The 22,857-nt window shown below is 39.9% G+C and overlaps 2 protein-coding genes across 5 annotated transcripts in view; one reads left to right on the top strand and one right to left on the bottom strand.

The window, feature by feature from the left end:
- Window positions 1-22,857, bottom strand: part of pde9aa (phosphodiesterase 9aa) — a 138,395-nt gene that overhangs the window by 55,790 nt on the left and 59,748 nt on the right. The gene's annotated exons all lie outside the window — the stretch shown is intronic.
- Window positions 2,697-6,810, top strand: LOC311021605 (sterile alpha motif domain-containing protein 3-like). 2 transcript variants are annotated; one of them, XM_084022261.1, is made up of 6 exons: window positions 2,697-3,139; window positions 3,225-3,275; window positions 3,563-4,511; window positions 4,955-5,107; window positions 5,599-5,688; window positions 5,814-6,810. In XM_084022261.1, the coding sequence occupies exons 3-6, from the start codon at window positions 3,570-3,572 to the stop codon at window positions 6,117-6,119; spliced, it is 1,491 nt and encodes a 496-aa protein (XP_083878387.1). In that variant the 5' UTR covers window positions 2,697-3,139; window positions 3,225-3,275; window positions 3,563-3,569; the 3' UTR covers window positions 6,120-6,810. The 2 variants fall into 2 exon arrangements, with proteins under 2 accessions (XP_083878387.1, XP_083878388.1); XM_084022262.1 differs by lacking the exon at window positions 2,697-3,139 and having other exon boundaries at window positions 3,157-3,275.

Raw genomic sequence — 22,857 nt, 5'->3', positions numbered from 1 at the left:
AATGGTAAGATATGCAAACAACAAATTATTAATTGAGATGTTTGTCAGGGCATTAGTGATGTCCAAATGAAGCTTCATGAAGCATTTTCTTTATTTTCTGAGCCCAATAGATGGCGTAGAGCGCCATCTATTGGGCTCAGAAAATAAAGAAAATGCTTCACGAAGCTTCATTTGGACAGCATTATACTAGTGGTTCTTAACCTGGGGGTAACAGATTGTTGTGAGGGGATCATAGGAGATTATAAAAAAAGGGTGCTAGAACAATTTAATATAAAATGAAAGCTCAATGATAATGTTTAAAGTCGAAACAGGAAATGTGAAAGAAAAATAAGGCTTAGGATTGTAATGGCGTTCATAACGGAGTGTTTTTTTTTTTTTTTTTGGTATAATTTTTTCCCATAGGTCTACATGATGACAACTGACTTTTTTTTTCTGCCTGTTGTTTCTTCTTTGTTTTAATGTTGAATGAAGTGGACTTGTAAACTTTGTACTTTTTTTTGTGGAAATCGTAAGAGAATCATTGAACATTACCAAAATAGCCACAGACATTACGGAAGAAATTGTCCACTACCCTGCATATACAAAGACTGTGCACAGTATTTCAGATCTAAACAATCCTTGCAGGTCCACTTGAGAGATCATGGGCTCATAGAACAGAGTAGTGGACTTGTTGGCTTTAAAGTAAAATGCTTGTTGTGTGACTTTGAAGAGGCAGTCAGCCTAAAACAATATATTGCTCATCTTGGGAAGCACCTGAGGAATAGGGAGACTGTTACCTGTCCTTTTACTCACTGTCTTTTCAAATCAAGCGTTTACTCAAGTTTTACATCACATAAATCTCGTTGTCACCCACATTGTACTTTAAAAGACTTAAAGACAGAGATCACTGTCGAAGAACGTGAATTGCCAGAATGTGAAACGGCTGAATCACAGTCACATGTTGCTGAAAATGTTTTTCATGTGCCACTTGAGGATAATTCTGATAATGAACCAGAGTACCATAACGCCACTGAAAAAATTCAGGAAAGACTTGCATCGTTACTTTTGCGAATGCAAGCAGTCCTGCATGTTTCCAAATTAGCCACTCAAGAAATAGTCAGTGAATTTTATGACATTGGTGTTTTAATTGGTGAACTAAATGAGAATACAGTAAAAAAGGTCTTAAGCCAGCACAGTTGTAACGTTGATGAAAACACTGTAACTTTGGTAACAGACGCTTTACACGGCCTCAATCCACTCGGCTCTATTTCCCAGAGTGGGTGTCTGGGATCAGATCACAAAAGGTTGTCCTATTTCAAAGAAAAATTTGGTGTCATAGACCCAGTTGAGTATGTTTTAGACTTGCCATTAAAGAAAACCTTTGTTTATGTCCCAGTTCTAAAAACACTGCAAAGATTGTTAAATAGGGGTGATGTTATTGACAAAGTTTTAGAAGAAGCCAATACAGAATCACTACCTGGTCATTACAAGACCCTATTTGATGGATCATATTTCAAAGAGAACCCACTTCTGTCCGGGGAAGATCAGACAATTTCTTTAGGTCTGTATATCGATGATTTTGAGGTCTGTAATCCTTTAGGCACCTCAAGAAAAAAGCACAAAGTGTGCGCAATATACTGGGTAATAGCAAATTTACCTGTTAAATACAGGTCATCATTGTCTAGTATATATCTTGCTCTCCTGTGTAAAAGTGTTGATGCTAAAACATTTGGCTATGACAGGATTGTAGAACCACTTTTGAGAGATCTCCAACTGCTTGAAAACCAAGGGATTTACATCAGTAGGTTGGGAACCAGTGTAAGAGGTACCGTCTTGTATGTATCATCTGATAATTTAGGAGCACATTCATTTGCTGGTTTTCAAGAGTCCTTTAATGTTGACAAGTTTTGTCGTTTTTGTTTAGCCAGTCGTAGTGATATTCAGAGTTGCTCTGTGCAAAGTAAGTCATTTTTATTGAGAACCAAAGAGTCCTACAATGACAGTATTTCCAGGCTGAGGGAGAATGAGTGCTTGAAAAGTGTTGACGGAGTGAAAAGAGACTGTGTATTGAACAAATTATCTTACTTTCATTGTATTACAGGTTTTCCTCCTGACCTTTTACATGACCTTCTAGAAGGTATTGTTCCTTTTGAGCTCTGTTTGTGTTTGAAAAAATTCATTGGACAGAAGTACTTCACATTGGATTATTTAAACACTGCCATACAGCGTTTCCCCTATACATTTTCTGACAGAGTTAACCGTCCACAGAAAATTCCAGAAAAAGTACTTGTGAGTACAACTATTGGAGGCAACGGCCATGAGAATTGGACCCTTTTGAGGTTGCTGCCTCTGCTCATAGGTGATGTTGTTCCTGAAGATGATGATGCATGGTCTGTAATTCTGGAACTTAAAGACATTGTGGAGCTTTTGGCATCCTCAAGTTTTACAGATGAAAGCTTGTGTTACCTTGATGCCAAAATAAGTGACCACAGAAAACTGTTACTGATTGTGTTTCCAGGCGTGAAACTCAAACCTAAACACCATTTTCTTGAACATTATGCTCATGTAATCCGCTGCTTTGGACCACTGGTTGATTTTTGGACATTACGTTTTGAAGCTAAACATAGCTTTTTCAAGAAAGTGGTTCGTGATGTCAATAACTTCAAAAACATTCTATTGACTCTGTCCGTCAGACACGAGCTTATGTTGGCATACTACCTGGATATGCCCAGCCTGTTCAAACCAACAGTGGAAGTAAAAGGTGTATCAAATGTTTCCCTGGACATTGTGGCTTCCTCTGTCAAGCAAGCGATTGAGAAGAAATGTAGAACTCTGAGCAGTGTATCGCTGGCCACAACCGCATACATACATGGAACAAGATACACCAAGGGAATGTTTGTGTCAGTTGGAAGAACAAGTGGACTTCCTGATTTTTGTAAGATTGTCCATGTTTTGCTTGTATGCAACAAGCTATTCTTTCTTCTTGAACCTTTCTCAGCTTGGTATTTGGAGCACCTCAGATGTTACGAAGTCTGCAAGAGAGACCCTGTTCAACTGATGGTAGCAGAACCTGAAGACCTAAACCACTACATTCCATTGTCGGCATACACTGTGCAAGGCCGACTTGTGGTTACACCGAAGGCGTTTCTTGTTCATTAAGGTATTGTTTTGTAGCTCATGGGCCTCCCCACAATTGCAATCAAGTTTTTCAGTTTGTTAAAAATGTAATTTCTATTTTTTCACAGTTGGAGTTTGGAGCATCAGCTTACAGCTTCTGCCCGTCTTTAACAATAAAGGTACCGGTATGTTATAAGAGTTTGTTACAGTTCTGTAATTGATATTCATTAAATAACGTACACCTGGGGCACACTGCCTACCTAAGCAGTACATGTGCATCACAGAACCTCTCATTGCAGTGCACATATTAACAAGTACGAGTTTAGGATGATACTTCCATGCACAAACAAATAACCGAGACACTTCAAAGACATGATTATAATATGAACACAATTGTTAATATGACCGCACTCAATCCGATTGTGAAATTATGTAATTTCTGTCTCAATTTTTTTTCTTTCATCAGTTTCATCATGCTGCTGCGCATCATCTTGAGCGAGAATGACATTAGAAAGGTTACCATTGACAACTTGCCTGAGACTGTCGATGACTTCTGCTCAATCCTGAAGACCAAACTGACACTAGAGGGGGACCTTGTGATTCAGTATCAAGACCCTGAATTTGATAATGAACTGTGCAATTTAAGTTGCATGTCGGAGCTTCCTAAAGATAAAGCAACTTTGAAAGTCCACACCAAGTCTTCTGAATCATACCACACAGACTCAACTCTAGACACAGCAAGCCTGTCATCATCTTCCCTCGAGGAGAGCCCCAGTGGTACCCAAACTCGTCAGCTGCCTCAACCATTTGTCATTCCTGCATTTTCTTTTGATGTTGAGTTGAAACTGAAGAAAGGAAATGAAGCCTTCCATAGAGATGGGACCCTACTTGACATTTCAAAAGACATGAAATCGGACATCTTAGACAAGTTAGCAGAAGCCATATATGCTCACAATCCCTACCCATCACGTGATGAGTATGATCATCTAGCCCAAGCTCTCATCAACAAGCATCCTTGTCTGAAGGAACCAGGGTCTGTCTGTGGGTGGTATTGCTGGAAGTTCAGTTTGAAGTTTAAAATGGGCAACTTTCGGCAGAAGATGCGAGTGGCTGGATGTTCCGAGCTCAGAGTCAATGCACGTACCTCTGGATCAACAAGTTCAAAAAGACTGAAGAGGGCCAGAAAGTCAGAAGTGAACTTCCTGCCAGATTTTCCAGAAGGGAAAGCCCAAAGTGACCTTGAGAGAGACAGATCTGCCATGGTCAGTGAGATGCAGAAAAGAAAGGTTAACTGGAAGGAAATTGCTGAAATGATGACCAACACATTCCCTTTACGGAGGAAAGAAATTGTTGAAGATGAACCCCTTGTGGCACAAGTCAAAGACCGGTGGCCAGCCTTGTTCTCTGAACGGCAGGTAAAGTGTTTTTGAATGGTTTTCTCAACTGAAATTTTACACTAAAGGGATAGTTTGGATTATTTGAAGTCTGACTGTATTAAATATTTATCCATAGTCATTGTATTGCATACAGTACTGCAGAAGTGCTGGTGTCAGAAGCTAAGCAATGTACACTTAGGAATATTTTCACCACTTTACCTTTTGTGGCACTTGTGTTTTCCCACCAGAAAAAGCTGGCAAGGTGAAGTGTTTGTATTATTTTTTTTTTTTTATGGTGGCCCTTATCTACTGTAAGATCTACTGTAGCTACTACACTGACTATGAATAAGTACCTCATACAACCCCACTTCAAATAATCAAAACTATAAACTATAAACTCAGTGTCCAGTTTAAGTACTAATTAAAGCATATTCTTTAACTGTTTTTTTTTGTTTGTTTGTTTTTTATATCCACATTCACAGATTGAAGCAGAATTTGCTCGCCTTACATCTGTTGACCTGAAGGGCTCCTTCTTCTCCGGGCTGGACCAGTATCTGGAAAGGTTCCTTGAGCTGTACAAAGCAAAGAGTGGCATAGTGGACCTGACCAGGCTGATGAGATGTCTCGATGATGACGTAAGTGTTCCTCCCACTGTCCAAAATATCCCAGATACAAGTTCTGCCATCTTGTGCTGGTGACATTTAGAGCCAGAGTCTGTGCAGTAGTGATCAGGGTTGGAACCAAGGTATTGAGTTCCTGCCCATACAGCTGGTAGACTGTGGGACCTGAGCTGAGCTGTCAGTCATGACATAAAAACCTGCTTTTTATTGCGTCAAGTAGCCAAGAATTGTGGGGAAAATTCATTTGATTTGTACTTCGACTTATTTGTTTGGCCCATGTCTTATCTATTAATGTGGAGGTGGCTGCGTTTGTGAGTGCAGATGCCAAAGAATCTAGAAAACACTGATAAGCAGCACAGCAGATTCTGAAAGTCTTTAAAAGTATTAAATTTGATTTTCAAAATGCAAGGCAATAAAATGTCTTATTACTTGTTAGAGGTCTGTTTATTAGCAGATAGAACAAATACCAGTTATTGCTTGTACTGTTTTTTTCTTCTTTTTAAAAGAGCTCCACACACCGAAAGAGGACAGTTCTTCTGCTGGGCCTTCCTCACTTTCTCAAGGAGGATCCCTCCTGTTTTTTTAAGACTGTTGAGGTAAGCATTGTTTAATTTTTTTCATTATACAGGTGGTCAAGAATAAGTTATGTTAAAATGGCCTGTCTTAAGCCTAGACTTAAAAGATAGTAACACATTTTTGCTTTCTTTGAAATCTTGTGTAGGCCACAGATGATGAGGACACTTTCACAGAGGGGATGAAAGTTGGTGGTGTGATGGTGAAGGACGGAGAAGTCATCATTGACACGTCAGTGGTCCTTGAGGAAGCAGTGATCCTGTCTGATCTGAAGGACATCCCACATGCCATTGCCTTGCTGATGGGGCTTCTTTTTTCTCTCAACATAGACTATCCAAAGGAACTAAGGTACACATTTGAAGTCATTCAGAAGGTCCTGATGAACATTGGTGGAGGACAGTGTTCCCCACTTGTGCATGGTTTAAGAAACAGACTCCTGCGGAAAACCATGTGAGGTCGTGCTCGGATGACTCATCTCATGCCTAAAACTTTCTGGTATTCAAGTCAAGTTCTTATTTTTTAGTATTTGCAAATGGTAATGGTATGGTTTTCGGTTTTGTACATTACTAAATAAGCAGATGCTTTGCAGCCCATTTCTGCCAGTAAAAGAGAAAATGTCAAAAGTCAAACCTGTGAGTTTAAAAAAAAGTCGAAATGATGAGAGGGTCAGAATTTCCACTGTTAGATGCTGAGTAATGTGGGCATGTTGCTGGCTTGTTTGTTTGTTGCTATTTTAGCATTTCCAGTTTTATGGTGAAATAAAACATAGTGCAAACATTGTGCAGTTAAAGGGTTAGTTCAACATTTTGGCAAATTGGCCCATTGCCATAATCGCCATAGTCATAGTAGTAGGTTCATTACCTTTATTTGTTGGTGTAAGTTATTTTTAGAACCCCGCAGCGCAGCCGTGAGCTGCTCAGAGCTACTCTATGGAGGCTAATGAGATTTCTTGGTTAAAGGTAACAAACCTACTGCTATGACTATAGCGATTATGGCAATGGGCCAATTTGCCAAAATGTTAAACTATCCCTTTTAAAGAAAATGTCACACGCGTTTTGTATTGACAAATTGATACTTGAAATGTTCATTTTTTTCAATGTTATGAAGGGGTTGGGCCTGCCTTTATCTGTTCAAATATGGCCTGTGGTGTTAGATGTATCATCCTTGATCTTTGTGGCCCTCCACTGACAGCATTTTCAAGTGTGCACCAATAAATGTTTAACTGGTTGCATGTTGATTGTTGGTTGTCATATTTCTCTTTGAAACAAACTTGCTATAGCCATTAATTACAGGTAACTGTAATATTTATTTTTTTAAATAACTTTTTTTAATTTAAATAATTTTCATAAGGTTTTGCTAAGCATGATTTTGAATATTAGGTTAAATGGCCAATCAGAAATGGAGTTGGAAGTTTCAACACCCGGAAATGGAGTTGAATAATGTACACATTTAAATCTATTTTACTAAGATGAAGTTATTATAACAGGCTACATTAGTTGTGTTGAAATGGATGTTTAAGTTCAATAGATTAAATAATTTCATTCAAATGTCCTGATGCTTTTAATTAAGCCAAAATAGATTTGCAAATTCAAATGACGACCCTAAACAGTTCAATCAATTAATAAATCCAAGTCAGTTTAACTGAAACAAAAGGTTTACACAACTGACCATTTTAATTAACATTAAATAGATTTTCAAGTTCAGACAACTACCCTAAGTTGTTCAATCAATTAACAAATCCAAGTCAACTTAACTGAAACAAAAGGTTTACACAACTGACTATTTTAAGTGAACTGAAGTAGATTTGCAAGTTCAAACAACTACCCGTAGGAGTTGAATCAATTATGAAATCTAAATCAACCAAACTAATGCAGAGGTTTACACAACAAGGAATATTTAATCAAGATAACAAATTATTTTATTTCACTTAACTTAGAATTTTGAGGCAGCCCTTTCACTCATATTTTTAAGTTGAAACAACATGTTGGAATTTACAGTGTAGCTTAACATTGTTTAACAGGGCATAAGGGTTAAGATTGATTGTTTTGCACTAAAAAAAGAAAAGAGAAAGAAAACGTGTCCTATGCAATACAAATATTTGTTTCTGGACAAAATGTAAGGTAAAGTGATTGCAGTATAGTAGAGTTTTAAGCATATTTTGATGATAATTAGGATAATATTGTGAATCACAATCATTTGGCCAGCATAATTGTCCATATCGTCCCATGTCTAGTGCAAACAGAACAATTACAACAATCCGAGCTGCTCTGAATTCTGTCTGATTTTTGTTGCTGGTGAAAAACACTCATTCAACTTGACCTTTATCTTTGATCACAGCCTCACTAGGAAGGATGTAATGATTGCAAAACTATCACTGATTAAATGTTCCTGTGGGCAATTACTATAGCAGCTGACCTGTGAGGAACACTGAGATCTAAATTATATTTTTAAAAAACATGATGGTAGGACAGCACAGCACCTTTATTGATCATATTTTATAGCTGGCTTTTATCTTGCAAGACTTGACACATCTACAGTTTACTGAGTGCCATCAGGTAGCAGACATGCAGGTAAATACATTGCAGCAATGTGAGCATAAAACGCTTCCTTGAGGCAGTTAATGAAATGCCAAAAAGCTGGAATGTGATGACATATAAAAAGGTAAAAATGTGCTCAATGTTCAGTAATAGCAGCATGAGGTCAACAGCCTCTGGAGGTGGGTTAGCAGACACATAACCACATAACCTAACCAATTTATCTAATCACAGCCTCATAAACAGTGGAGTTCAGACAGCATTCACTGAAGGCATGCAGTTATCTCCATACTAATGCTAATCAGTCAAACACTACTGTACAGCGCTTAAGTAACACTATTTGCTCTGTAGTTCTGAAGAGCTGTTGCAAAGCTAGCTAAAGTGAACTTTGTAAAGTCAAGACACAGAAGTGAACACTGACAAAGTGCTGCTGCTGATAAGACAGCAATCTGCAAGACACACAGCTCACTGTCGGAAAGAAGTTCACAGAATTTGTTGTCTTTATCTTTCCTCGGTCGGTTAGTTGGGCCACAACGAAATATCTCAACCGCTACTAGAAGGATACCATGACATTTTCAACGAACAACTTTTTTCTTTGCTTAATGACCAACTATCTACACAACTAAATGACATTATCATCAGCCATAATCATCAATAATTAGCAAATGTTAGAACGCTAACACTGTAACTGGCTGCAGACTTACAGGTTTTACACACCACAATGTCATTCTGAATATAATAAAAAAGTGATGCCTCTTGCATTTAAAACACTGCACCAGTGCGTGTTGGATTTGCTATTAATTACCAGGAGGATCAAGGTCGGCCCCACGAAAGGTTATGGTGCCCAGAGCTAAAACACTATAATGTCACAGTTTTTAACATTTTTTTAACATTCACTACCACTACTACCACTACTACCACTATTGAGATTACAAAAACAAAAACAACAATAATAATAGTAATTGCAGCTGCAAGCAGCGATGATCTGAGGGCTACTTCACAAAAACCTAGATAGCAGATTAAAGCTATAGTCTACGATTTGAAAGGTTTGAAAAAAGCATTGCCCCCACACACACACACCCCTCCCCTCTGTGCGCCTAAATCCCCCCCCCCTCCGAGCTTGTATCTTTCTCCCCTCGCAGCCTCCCACCTCCCTCTTATTTTACGAAAATAGTTCACCAAAATGTGTTTCTGAAGACATTTTATGCGAGAAATAAGCTATGCAGTTGCTGAATTTATTTTAGATCGACGGTCAGTTTAAAAGATTTTCGAGAGCTTGTGGGAGGCGATGCCCCGTCTCTCGAAACTCGCCGCAACGCGACGGCATTGCACGGCTTGTTTCACTCAAGAAAGTTTCACTCAAGAAATCAGAAACAAGGTGAGAGTAAATGGTAAATGGCCTCATTTATATAGCGCTTTTATCCAAAGCGATTTACAGTTATGACTGACATTCACCCATTCACACACACATTCACACACCGACGGCGGAGTCGACCACGCAGGGCGACAGCATAGCCGTGGGAAGTGGGGGTGCGTCATACCACTTGCGATCAAAAAATAAATGAATAAAAACTCTCCGTCCCCCTGTCTATTATGCACTAATATAATGTTACATTAAACCTAGGAAATCTTAACAAAAACAAAACAAATTAACAAAAAAACATCTGAGTGAGATCCTATGACACTAAGCTTTATGGCATGACAAATACGTCATATTAAGTAGCCGAATATTACAGTGAGTTACGCTCATGTCGGTTACCCTAGATATGTCAGTGAGATATGGCACAGAAAAGTCCAAAAGTACTGAACAAAACCCAACACCGATTACCACACCTCCGCTGTCTGCTTCAAGTCCGAGTGTTGAAATTAGGAGACCTCAAGAGCCTACCTCAGTTCCACCGATTGCTGTGCGATAGGGTTGTCTTAAGCCTGTTTTGACGCCCATGTCAGAAGCGTCAATAATTAAGTTTTATTATATTCATTTAACTTATAACAGTTTTATATTTCACGTGTTTGTCTTCACAGTCAATTTCGGTGCAAGGCTGTACAGCAACATGTTACCTGTTACCTGCGTTAGTATCAATATGTGTGCGTTTTGCATTTTGTCGCCTTTTTTTGACAGTGATGTATCTGCCTGTGCTGTGTGCCATGCAATGCTAGTATGCTGTCCTGTTACAGAGGCATTTCAATAAAATACAATCAATTTTGTACCATTTCAAATAAAGCCTATTTTTATGGATTTCTGGCAAACTACCCCCCACTACAGCACCCCAAACAAAAAAACTCACTTCCCACGGCCCTGGGCGACAGCCAGCTCGTCAGGAGCAATTAGGGTGAGGTGTCTTGCTCAGGGACACTAGGGGTCCATTTCACAAAGCAGGTTTAGTGAAAACCTTGAGTTAGTTAACCCTGAGATGAGGGAAACTCTGGTTTTTTGGTTTCACAAAGCCAGTTCAGCATAAATCTGAGTCAGTTACCCGGGTAACATGCTCCGGGAACCTAACCTACTCGCTAGCAGGTTTGCTTCAACAAACCGTGAGTTTCTCCCTACATGTCTCCGCCTTTTTCCGGAATCTGAACCAACTCTGAAAAAATGTGCCGTCCTTTCATTGTCAACCTAATCGATATGGAAATAAAAGTGATTCTAGCAGCTTTGCGTCGGAAGAGAATTTTGATTACCTTTCCTTCCAATCACATTAGATATTATCTAAATAATATTCTCCGACATTTTCAACATTTCATATCACGGACATAATCCGCAACCAGATTCTTTGCAGAGCTAGCGTTTTTGCGAACGGGAGATTTATGAAATGTTTGTGTTGAAATACCTGCTTATATTTACTGTTTAATATGTGAAATATGATTAAAATCATATGCCTTAGTCAACGTATTTGCGCAATATTCTTATGCTTAATTTTCAACTGAAGCCACTTTCTGTGCCTGTGGGGATTACACCCGATGAAAATGATCATTTATTCATCGCACTACTTTGTGAACTACAGGAGTTGAACCTCTGTCACCTGCACCGTGGGTTGCGGTGCTAACCATTACACCACAGTGTCGCGCTGCAAGGCTGAAAATAAAGAGTTAATTCCTTTAGATCAATCGACTGTTCCATTCAGTTATACACATTACATCGGGCAGTAATTGTCTGCCACGCCAACTATCGCTACTTTGCTGCAGTTACGTTGCTCCGCTTTCTCAGGATGAGCTCGTTTTCTACATAAACACTCAGTAATATCAGTAATATAATAACGCTCTCAAACCTGCTTTGTGAAACGGGCTCCAGGCACTCAGCTAGGAGGAGCCAGGGATCGAAGCGGCAATCTTGCGGTTGCCAGCCAACCCGCTCTACCTCCTGAGCTAAACCCCCCCCAAGAGAGTATTGAGTGATTCTTCAGTGATTTGAGGATAAAAGCTAAAACTTGCCACTTTGGAGATTTGACTGACGAGCTCATCTGTGATAGGATCATGTGTGGCATTACCAGTGACTCTTTGAGGAAATCTCTGCTGAGAGATAGTGAGGTAACACTTGCCAAAGCCATCTCAGTCTGTCGCATTCACAAGATGACTTATGAAAGAAGCAGGACACTGGCCACACAAGCAACTAATGTTGATGTAGTCAAGCCATTTCAAAGCAGAAAACACCAGTCAACACCCCAAACAGCCTCCCAGGCCGTCACAAAGTGAAATAATTGCGGAGGTAGCCATGCGGCTAGACGGGACAAGTGTCACAATTGCAAAAAGCTAAACCACTACAAAAGCTGCTGCAGGCCTGCCCCGTGCAGCCAAAATAAAACAAGCATAAAGACTTTCAGACAGTCTGTGCATGAAGTTGCAGTGGAACAGCCCACGTGTGAAGATGAAACATTCTATGTGGATAGTGTCCAAGTTGGCCTTGATTTTGACTGTGTATTATTTCAAGCTGACAAGAAGGATGAAGGATTCGTCACAATACACATAAACAACAGACCCACCAAAATTAAAGTCGACACAGGAGCAAGATGTAATGTGATGTCACAAAAGACTTTCAAATGTGTGACTAATGGAGAGCAACTTGTTAAGCGAAACAAGGCGACAAACCTCGTTGATTATGGAGGCGCCAAAATTGAGACTGCTGGCTTGGTTACGCTGTCATGCTGTTTAAAGGAGGAGCGCCGCTCACTGCTTTTCTTCATAGTGGACCGAGAGGTGCAGCCGTTGTTAGGATTTCGTGCGTGTGTTGACATGGGAATTGTCAAGATGAGTCCAGACGTCCATCAACTCACCACAGAAAGTAACACGGACTTCGGCACACTGATTCTCACACAGTACAAAGACCTGTTCAGTGACGAGCTCGGAGAACTCCCAATGACATACTCCATGACGGTGGATCCAAGCATACAACCTGTAGTCCGGCCAGCCCACCGCATCCCTGTTGTGATGCAGGAACGAGTTAAAGCTGAACTTGTGACTTGAGTCTTTTTAAAGGGTTCAGGAGATAATGCGTCACTGAAAGTTAACCTTCGTGTAGAGTACTCGAACGAGTGAAGGAGGTCAATCTCAAACTAAACCCAGCCAAGTGCAAATTTCGCCTGGACCAAGTGAGCTATGTGGGTCACATCTTCACGAGTGAAGGCTTAAAAGCAGACCCCTTGAAAACTGCAGCAGTCACTGACATGCCAGTCCCCACAGACGTCACTTCACTACGTTTCCTTGGCATGGTGAACTACCTTGACAAGTATATCCCAAACTTCAGTGACATTGCAGCTCCACTGAGGAAACTCACGCACAAGGAGACTGCGTGGTGCTGGTACCAACAACATCAAGAGGCATTCGACCACCTCAAATCATGCCTGTCCAGCACACCAGTGTTGGCATACTATGACGCCAAGGCGCCAGTCACACTCACCTGTGACGCATCATGCTATGGACTTGGAGCTGCATGCATGCAAAACGGAAGAACAGTGCAGTTCGCATCACGAATTCTCAAGGACACAGAGACTCGATATGCCCAGATCGAGAGAGAGCTTCCAGCTGTGGTGTTCGCCTGCACGAAATTCAGGGATTACATATATGGAAAGCCCAAAATTGTGGAAACCGATCACCAGCCCCTCGTAACAATCCTAAAAAAGTCTTCCTCAACCTTCTGAACCTCTGACAGAGGGACAAGTGGTGCGCATGCAGACCCCTAAAGGGTATGATCAACTTGGGACTGTGAAGGAGATATGCCAGGAGCCACGCTCTCATACCATACACTGCATGAAAAGTGGGATTTTCGTCAGTTAGCGGCCCTGTAAATTGCCGTGGAAGTTCAGGTTTACGACTGCAAACGGCAATTTGCAGGAAACACCGAAAACTGACGTAAATTGCTGGGAATTGACGTGGGCCTTGCTTGGCAGTTGTCCCCCCATGACCCCCCTCCCCGTAATCCTAGGGGAGGCTTTAACATGTAAATGAAAATGCTGTGAGCTATACAAATGCAAATCAGGGTAGCAGGGGGAGTTTTTCCCCAGGTGACATTTTTCTGAAAGGTGTTAACTTCATTTCATCTTCATTCAAAGATATAACTTCATTTCATCTTCATTCAAAGATACACAAAACAATTTGCTTCAACAATTACTTTTAATCAGGCTTTGCCACAAAGGTAAAATGTACATTCATGCAAACAACATCACAGTCTCCTAGAGCTCAACCACTGTGCATAGTGGTATGACTACAGTGACCCTTTCTTTGGTCTTGCTTAAATGCACAGTGGATGTGTTAACCACACATCTCCCAGCAATGCGCTCAACAGGCAGAAATGATGCTGGGTATGACGTGTCTGTTCCCTGCAAGCTCCAAACTTCTATTGGCTTTCCATAAAAATGTCTGTCCGGATGGGGATGAAGCCAGGAAACTTGCACAGTAACATGTTTAAATGCAGTACCTTTTGAGACAACATTAACAACTATAAACTGCTTTATAATGGCTGGTCGTAGTTCTGCTAGAGGGTCAAGGATGGGTTCATAGATCATAGATGTGTTCGAAATGCCATACTAACGTCCTACTCGTACTTAATTGTGACGTAATTTGAGTACGTAGTGCATTCACATACAATAGTATGTGAATTTGTGCACGCGAGAAATGCCCGGATGTATACTGCATTGGCAAGAATTTCTGAGTACAGCGTACCTTGCTAAATCTACTCAACTTCCCAAAATGCATTGCGGCTCGTCTGACTTCACAAGTTTTGGGTAATGGCGGACGACTGCGGTGATTCTGGCGAGGAGCCCGACACAAACCGCGTACACATGTAAGTATACTGTAACATGACTTTTATGTTTCCAGCTGACTTTTAAATCGTATTGATAATGAACGTTACTTTATTGTTGTTGGAATTGTACGTTAACGTTACGAATCGAAGGTCCTGCTAGCCGGCTAGCCTACTGACGCTAATTTACCATAGAGGTTAGCGAGCGCAAGCGAAGCGGAAAATGTGCCGTTTTTACCGACGTTAACTAATAATATAGTGCTTATGTTAAACCGTGGTTATATATTTACTAACGGTGATTAATAACGCCGTGCACCGTTGTCCGTTAAAGGGACGGATGCAGACACCGGGCGCCTCATTCAGTGGAGGGAACGAGGAGGAGACGTTCACGTTCACCGGCAGGAGGAATGCTGCTCTGAGAGGCTTCACTTAAGAAAATGTGGTTTAAATGTTATAATTCTTATATCCAGGACTGCTGGAGACTCTGAGGATGTCCCAGGACTGCTGGAGACTCTCAGGATGATTGCGGTAAGAATATGTTCGGTGACTGCTAGCTAAGCTAAAATTAGCAAAGCAAGCCCAAGCTAAAAGTAGCTTAAAAGCTAATAGTCCAAGCTAAAAGTAGCATAGTAGCCTTGTAAAAGAACAAGAGAGAGGAACCAGTGTAACGTTAAGTTGCTTTGTTAAGTGTATGTTGTTGGTCTTTTACAGGAAGCAGTACGCCGTCTTCACAACTCGGAGACGAATTGTAGGCGCTACGAACCGGAGCAAGGGTACGATTTAAAGAATATGCTTTCATTCTGCTGTATAAGGAAATAGATGCGTTAACAGTAGATACCGATCTTAACTGTTAATTTTGTTTTCACAGACGAACCTCGCCTCATAACGAAGCTGTGACCTCTTACTTGCTCGGAGCTTTGTCCGCAAGTCCGGATTTCTATGACGCTGATAGTGACGCCATTGTGTGTAAGTAACTTTTACTGTTTTCTTCTTCCTTGTTTTAATTTTACTGTGACTTAAGTTTTCTTATTCATACCACTCATTTAATTGTTTTCCAGCTGCCTGTAAGACGTACTATGAAACGGTGGATGGATTGTGCGACCTCCATCCTCTCGTAGCCAGGAGCTCACCGAGCTCTGTGCGACTCTACAGTCGCGATTAGAGAAGACTCCCAAGTACAGGGCCACGCACCGCAGGCGGCTGTAAAATTGACCAAATTCGGACAGAATGTCGCCAGTTCATTTGTTTGTTGTGTGGGCAAATTTGTACAGTTGTGTGTTGTGTTGTCAATAAAGCTCTTTCTTTGAATACTTCCTCCTGGCAATTTTTCCTTTCCTCAATAAATTCATTCATATTTATATTTATAAATATATAAATAAATACAAATAAATATATGTGTGTATATATATGTATAAATATACACATATATATAAACATATATGTATATATATATATATGTGTGTACGGTATATATATATATATATATATATATATATATATATATATATATATAGAGATGGGCAAATGAAGCCTCGTGAAGCTTTTGAGGCTTCTTCCTGATTGTACCGAAAAAAGATTTGAAGCTTCAAAGCTTCACAGAAAGACCCTACCAGTGACATCTAGTGGTCAGCTGCAGTTATAGCAGCAATGAACCTCCAAATGATTCACACATCATTGCTTCCAGTTCCAACACAAAAGCAATAAAGTCATTATTAAGCAGTTGTGTCTTCATTCTAAGAATCATTGTTCACACATACACAAAGTGTTACTATATAATGTCAATTGACTAATAAAATGTGGGCATCTCGCGTCTCGTTATAACGAATGAAGGCGCGCCAAAACTTCGAATCAGTCACCTCATTTCCGGTGGTTCGTTGTGACGTATGAAGCGTCAAACGTCATCGGTCACGTGATCGCGGAGATTTGATACAAGCCTCGACACAGCGGGTTATGGAAGCCCATTTCCGCCAGTAAAAAAAGAAAAGAGAGCTGAAACTTAGCCTTGATAATAAAAATATCCTCAAAGTAAGTCGAAATTATGAGATAAAAAGTCATTATTATGAGATAAAAAGTCGAAATTATGAAATAAAAAGTCATAATTATGAGATAAAAAATCGAAATTATGAGATAAAAAGTCGAAATTATGAGATAAAAAGTCATAATTATGAGATAAGAAAGTCGAAATTATGAGATACAAAGTCGAAATTATGAGATAAAAAAGTCGAAATTATGAGATAAAAAAATCGAAATTATGAGATATGAAGTGCGCATGCGCCTCAATGGCAGCGTTTTCAACGGTCCCTTCATCACCTCGCTGGCCTAACCACGCTCACAATATGCAATCCTAAATGAGGTAAATATAGGTGACTTTTGTTAGATCGGATGTTAGACGTAATCGTTAAGTCTTTTAGTCTGTCCTTACTGTTAATTTAGTTTCGGATATGTAAATATGTCATTGAACCATAAAGCGTCGATGTAACGTTCACGCCACTAGATGGTAGCCTATCCTGGAAATTACAACAGTGTAGGCCTAAATTAACTTTACTGCGGCAGTGAATAGCTTCATTTTACTCAAAGGCGGTTACATCAGCCTAAACATATCTCTGTAACCAAGAGTTGGTAAGTCAAACATTCTCATAGCTATATTATCCTACTGTTAATGAAACGCGAAGCTGTGAAGACCTACAGCATGTTTGAAAAGTAACGCTTTACATTGTCCGTCCGACTGTTCTGCTTATTTTAACCATGAACCGGCAAGAAAATATGAGTGAGTGATTTAGTCCATTTATCCAGAGCACTTATAACCACATGTTCGCTGTGAAGCTGTCAGAAACCGTCACGTATTGTCGTGACGTGTCGTGACGTATTTTATTGAGTCAGCATCCAGCCAAACAACTTACTAAGTATTGGAACTCTGACAATATCAGAGGGCAGTTTTAAAACATCTGCTAACCAAGAGACTGATTTAAGATACTTAAAGAAAAAATGAAATGAAACAATGCTGATTTCTTAGAGCATAATTAAAGGTTTGGTCTTACTTAAACATGATAATAACTGTGAAGGTGCTTGGATACCAAATCCATAAACACCAAAGATTTTGTGAAAATCAATGGATTATTATTTATTTATTTGAGGTCACAGTTAAGATTTAATTTCATTCAACAGAGTTGCAGAGGTTTTCTGACCTGTCACAGGATGGATGAGCTAAGTGACTACTTAAGGTCACGACATGTGCCTGAGGAAGACATACAGCGAATGGAGCAGGAGAAGGTAGTTAGTGTAGGAAATGCTTAATTTTTACAAATCACACACTAAAAAAAACAAAATTTGAAAGAGCTTTTGTATATAAAATCTTGTGCCGTATATGCAGGTAGCTCCTGTTATAATTTACTGCACTTGACCTAAGAATTAATGAAATATTTCTTAATTTTAGATCGACTCCAGTGTCATACACCTCATGACAGATGACCAACTCAGAGAGTATCTTCCATCGTATGGTGATCGACTGGCTGTTTTTGGATACTGCAGAAGGAAGGAAAAAGAGCCCAGTAATCGCAAGTCAAAAATCTTTGAGCGACTTAGAGGAAAGCTCTCAAGAAACAAAGGGGATCATGTGCCTGAGAGACAGGATCAAACCATTTCAAAGAATGCTCAGAAGAATCAGAGAAAAATAGAATTAGGATGGCTGAATTCCAGAGAGGGGGAATATGTGCAGGTACGCACAAAAAAGGGTGGGGGAACCAGAAAAGAGAGTGTGCCAAAGGACAGTAAAAAACAGAACTTGATTGAAAAGGCTGTGCAGTTGTTTTTTCCAGATGGGAAAAATGCAGAGGGGAGTCTTTCTGAGTTTGACATAGATTTAACTGACTTTCAGCAGAATCCATTAGTGGAGACCGTCACAGTTGGGGAACTGTATGAAAGAACAAAGTTACCACTGTTACGTTTCTATTTGACAACCAAGAAGAGAGACATCACCAGTGACATAAATGTGGAGGAGGAGAATAGTGATGTAACTGCACAAGAAAGTGACAAGACACAGGGCAGACGTGATACAGATCACCACACTCCAGGCACTGCAACAAACACTGTGGAGATTAATACTTCAGATGTCATTTATGTTGGAAGCAGCACAGTATTTGCAAATGCAAGCAGTGACAGTGTTTCCCTTCTTTATGCCACAGTCGACCAAACTGATGCATGTGGGTCTACTGAACATGAAACATTACTTCACGTGGATGCTTTAGAGGATAGTGGCATCATAACTTTCCACACAGAAAGCATCGCTGGGATGGAGTACTCGAGTCTTGATGATACCTTGCCCTTCACTCAGGGACTATCTTTTCAATCACCTTTGCCTCCTCCCACAGATACGTTGCAGGAACAAGCCAATCAGAGAGAAAGACAGAAAAAAATTGTTGCTCTTCATCGTGGGCAGATTCTTAAAGAACTTATTCAGTTGTTTTCTGAGGAAAGTATCATGGAGGATGACATTTACTTTCAAGTTATTCTTCCTGATGGAAAGCTTGAAAAGGCTGTAGATGATGGAGGTGTTTTGAGGGATGTACTGTCAGAGTTTTGGAATGACTTCTATGAGCAGTGCACCATGGGAAATGGATTCAAAGTGCCATATCTACGTCATGATTTTGGTAAACAAGAATGGGAAAGTGTGGGCCGTGTAATCACATTTGGCTGGCAAAAGGAGAAATACCTTCCTGTAAAAATTGCACCTGTACTTCTGGAACAAGCTCTTTTGGGCTTTGTGGAGAGTAATCTTGTGGACTGCTTTTTCAAGTATGTATCAGAGTCTGAGCGAGTCATTTTTGAATCTTGTCGCTCAGATTTTGAAAGTGTCGACCAGGAAGAATTGTTGGAAATCATGGACATTCACAACTGCCGGAGGCTTCCAACAGCTGATAACATTGAGCAAATCTTGAGGGAGCTTGCGCACCAAAAACTGATTCAAGAGCCAGCTTTTGTGATTGAACAGTGGAGCAACACACTTGCACCTGTTAGATCAGAGCTGAAAGGGATCTCAGCAGTCTATGAAGAGCTACAACCAACATCAAGGAAGATTATGAGGTCTATTATTTACCCCAGTAACCAGAATGCCCAGGAGAAACAAATTGTCAAGTATGTAAGTGCATACCTTAGAGAGTCAGACACCCAGCACCTCTCCTTTTTCCTCAGATTTTGCACTGGATCAGACTTGTTCACAGGAAAGAGCATCACTGTCAGCTTCACACAAATTCAGGGATTTCAGAGAAGACCGGTTGCTCATACATGTGGTTGTTACTTGGAGTTGCCAGTCAGTTATGATAACTACCCAGATTTTCGACATGAAATGAACAAAGTCTTCGAAAGCAACGTGTGGGTAATGGACATTGTCTGAGATACAAAGATTTCAGCCAACTGGAACTTGGACTGCCACCGCAGGTTCATGTTTAGGATTTTTCTTTTTCCAGAGTTTTGGCTTACAGCTACCTTGTTTAACCTTAGTGAGTGTCACAGCTTTAACATGTAGTCCTCATTTTCTGCTGCTTTTTGCCACTTATGTTTTGTTGAACATTGTTTCCAGTTTCAGAACACATTATTTTAATCAGTAAGATTGATGGCTTATAATGTTACACCTCACAATAACCAGTGAGTTATTTCAGACAACAAAATGTTTTGGTTATTAAGAATCACATCTGGTAATGCTGAGGGTAATTTTTGAGAGAAAAAATGAGGAATTTATTTACAACTATCAAGTCTGAGTCTAGCAGGGCATCCACTGGCCACCAGTTTCTCTGTCAGTCACAATTTTATGTAACCAAAGTTTTTGTTCATCTATCTGTAACTATGACACTGACCAGATGTTTCCGTCAATGCATCCACTGATTGCAGTTACAAATGGCTTAAGCTTGTCATAGCCATCAATGTGCCAGACATAGTTTGGACCACAGCTGTGGTAAACACACCTTCACAGCCTGTTTCTTGACCTCAGATCGACACCTTCACCGTCCAATAACTGTAGTAATATTCAGAGTTGCCACCTCAGCCACATCAGTTTTGTTCTTTCTATGCCTGAGTTGCTTCTTACTAAAACTCTTTTCAAGGGTAAGTTTGCTTATAAATCCCATGTGAATCAGCAGGCAAATTAAGTGTTTCATTTGTTGTAAAACCACTTTTAAAGTAGTAGTAGTCCTCAATGTACTCAATCTGTGTCAAATTAAATGATAAATTGAGTGTTATGTGTTATTTCAACATATTGTTATGATTATTAAATGAAATGAAATGAAATGTTGTAATGTTGAAGGTTAATTTGGGATGAGAGAAATTTTAATTTGAGTCTACGTTTACTTGATGGATTTAGAAACTTTGTGTTCACAAAGTTCACTCTACTCTCATCACATAGTAATCCTATCTTGTAATAATTTCTGTCTTTTTTTTAAATTTCTTATTTCAAGCACAACATGCTCTGTTCAGGTTCTGATTTTATGTACCAAAAGACAGCTTGGCCCTGTCAAACTTTCTATAAGCCTTTTAGATGGGTATTATGTAAGGCTCCCTACTTAAGCAAGTTGAATGGATTTAAAACAAAAGCAAGTGCAGTTTTGTGTGTTATGATTGTTTTGTATTTGAATAAAAAGTTCATTTAATACAGAATTTTGCATTTTTTTATAGCCAATATAAAAACAACACAGTAATTTGTGTATACATAGGTTTTAGAGGTGTTAGAAAGAACTTAACATATTTGATACATCTTTAATGTCTCTAAAATAGCTACAATTATATTTGTCTCAATCACAGATTAAAATATGTGTGAATATATGACAAATTTCAGTCAGTGCACAAGTTTCAGTTTGTCCTGGAATGAAACAAATATGTGACACAGGCCCAGGTAAGTTAAGGATCTACATCTAGTTCATTGGATATCAGCTGCCTGAGTTGAATATACAGGTTAACTGTTTCAAACACATCATTTGTTAGTATCAGATTATGCTCTGACATTAGGTCAACACAGATATGGAACACATCTTCATCGCATGGGAAGCCCTTGAACACACACTCTTCAAGGCAGACATTAACCTTCTCCAGGTCCACGTGGTGCAAACAATCCCTGCCTCCATACAGTTGAGGGACTGCATGCAATATGGAGGGACGTCCATGAGGTGATCGTGAGTTGTGGACTTGACGGACTCTGTGGTTGTTCCAAGTCAATACAACCTCGTTAAGTTCTTCCTGGGAAGCAAAAAATATTTAGTCAGAGTGTGTAAAAATATTGGGGATTGTTAATTACTAAGTAGTCCACATGATTTGCTTCATTTTAAGTGTTGTATTCTTGTTATAATATAGTAGGTTGGCACAATAATATTAATACGTTAAATGTATTGTTCTGCAGTGCAACAAATTTTGAACAGTTACTAGGATGAGTGGGAGCAGCAAAAGCACTGTATCACTACCAATAACACAATAACAGGAAATTATGCAAAATGTATACCATAGCACATCAAGAAACAACACATAGGTGTTATTTATTCTCTGCACCAGACACAGACACTGAGGTTGTTACTCATGGTCATTTGTGTGGCTCTTGAAAATATTATTGGTCATCATTTATCTCATTGTATGTCAATTACCTGTATTGTTTGAAGAAAGCAAAACTGGATCAAGGACTTGTCCAAGAAGTTGTCCAAAAAGTGGCCATCTTCTCTCAGTTTATCAAACAGGTCCATCCAAAACTGGACACACTCACTTCGCAAGATCAGCCACCATCGCTCAATTCGCTGGTTTCCAGTGCTTGGACCAAAGGTAACACTGTCCGCTTCAGCTTGGTTCTCAGAAAAATGCAAAAACCGCTGGATTTCAGCTATATGGCCATTTTCTGTACCTAAATCAAGTCTGAGTCTGGCAGGGCATCCACCAGAATTGATCACAGCATCCATGAAGTAGCCAGCAATGATCTTAGGGTCGTTGTTTGTTTTATAAGCTTCAAGCCATATCATCTTCCTGGAAAATCCGTCAATGCATCCACTGATTGCAATTCCAAATGGCTTAAGCTTGTCATAGCCATCAATGTGCCAGACATAGTTTGGACCACAGCTGTGGTAAACACGCCTTCGCAGCCTGTTTCTTGACCTCAGATCGACACCTTCACCGTCCAATAACTGCAGTAATATTCGGACAGTTTCTCTGTCAGTCACAAGCCCATGTAACCAACATTTTTGGTGCATCCACCTGTAACCATGGCACTGACCAGATGTTTCCAGTTGCTGTTGAATGAAAGTTGCCACTTCAGCCACATCAGTTTTGTTCTTTCTACGCCAGAGTTGCTTCTTGCTTAAAATCCTTTCAAGGGTGCGCTTGCTTAGAACAATCCCATGTGAATCCGCAAGCAAATCCAGTATTTCATTTGTTGTAAAGCCACGTTTAAAGTAGTCCTCAAT

This window comes from Eutrigla gurnardus (assembly GCF_963514095.1).
Source record: "Eutrigla gurnardus genome assembly, chromosome: 12".
Taxonomy (NCBI): Eukaryota; Metazoa; Chordata; class Actinopteri; order Perciformes; family Triglidae; genus Eutrigla; species Eutrigla gurnardus.
This window is presented reverse-complemented; position numbering and strand designations above follow the sequence as displayed.

Excerpts from the sequence above, each read along its gene's own strand:
- LOC311021605 (XM_084022261.1), top strand. The coding sequence starts at position 3,570 with ATGCTGCTGCGCATCATCTTGAGCGAGAATGACATTAGAAAGGTTACC. Across the intron at positions 5,108-5,598 it reads TGAGATGTCTCGATGATGAC|AGCTCCACACACCGAAAGAG; the intron begins GTAAGTGTTCCT and ends TCTTTTTAAAAG. Across the intron at positions 5,689-5,813 it reads GTTTTTTTAAGACTGTTGAG|GCCACAGATGATGAGGACAC; the intron begins GTAAGCATTGTT and ends AATCTTGTGTAG.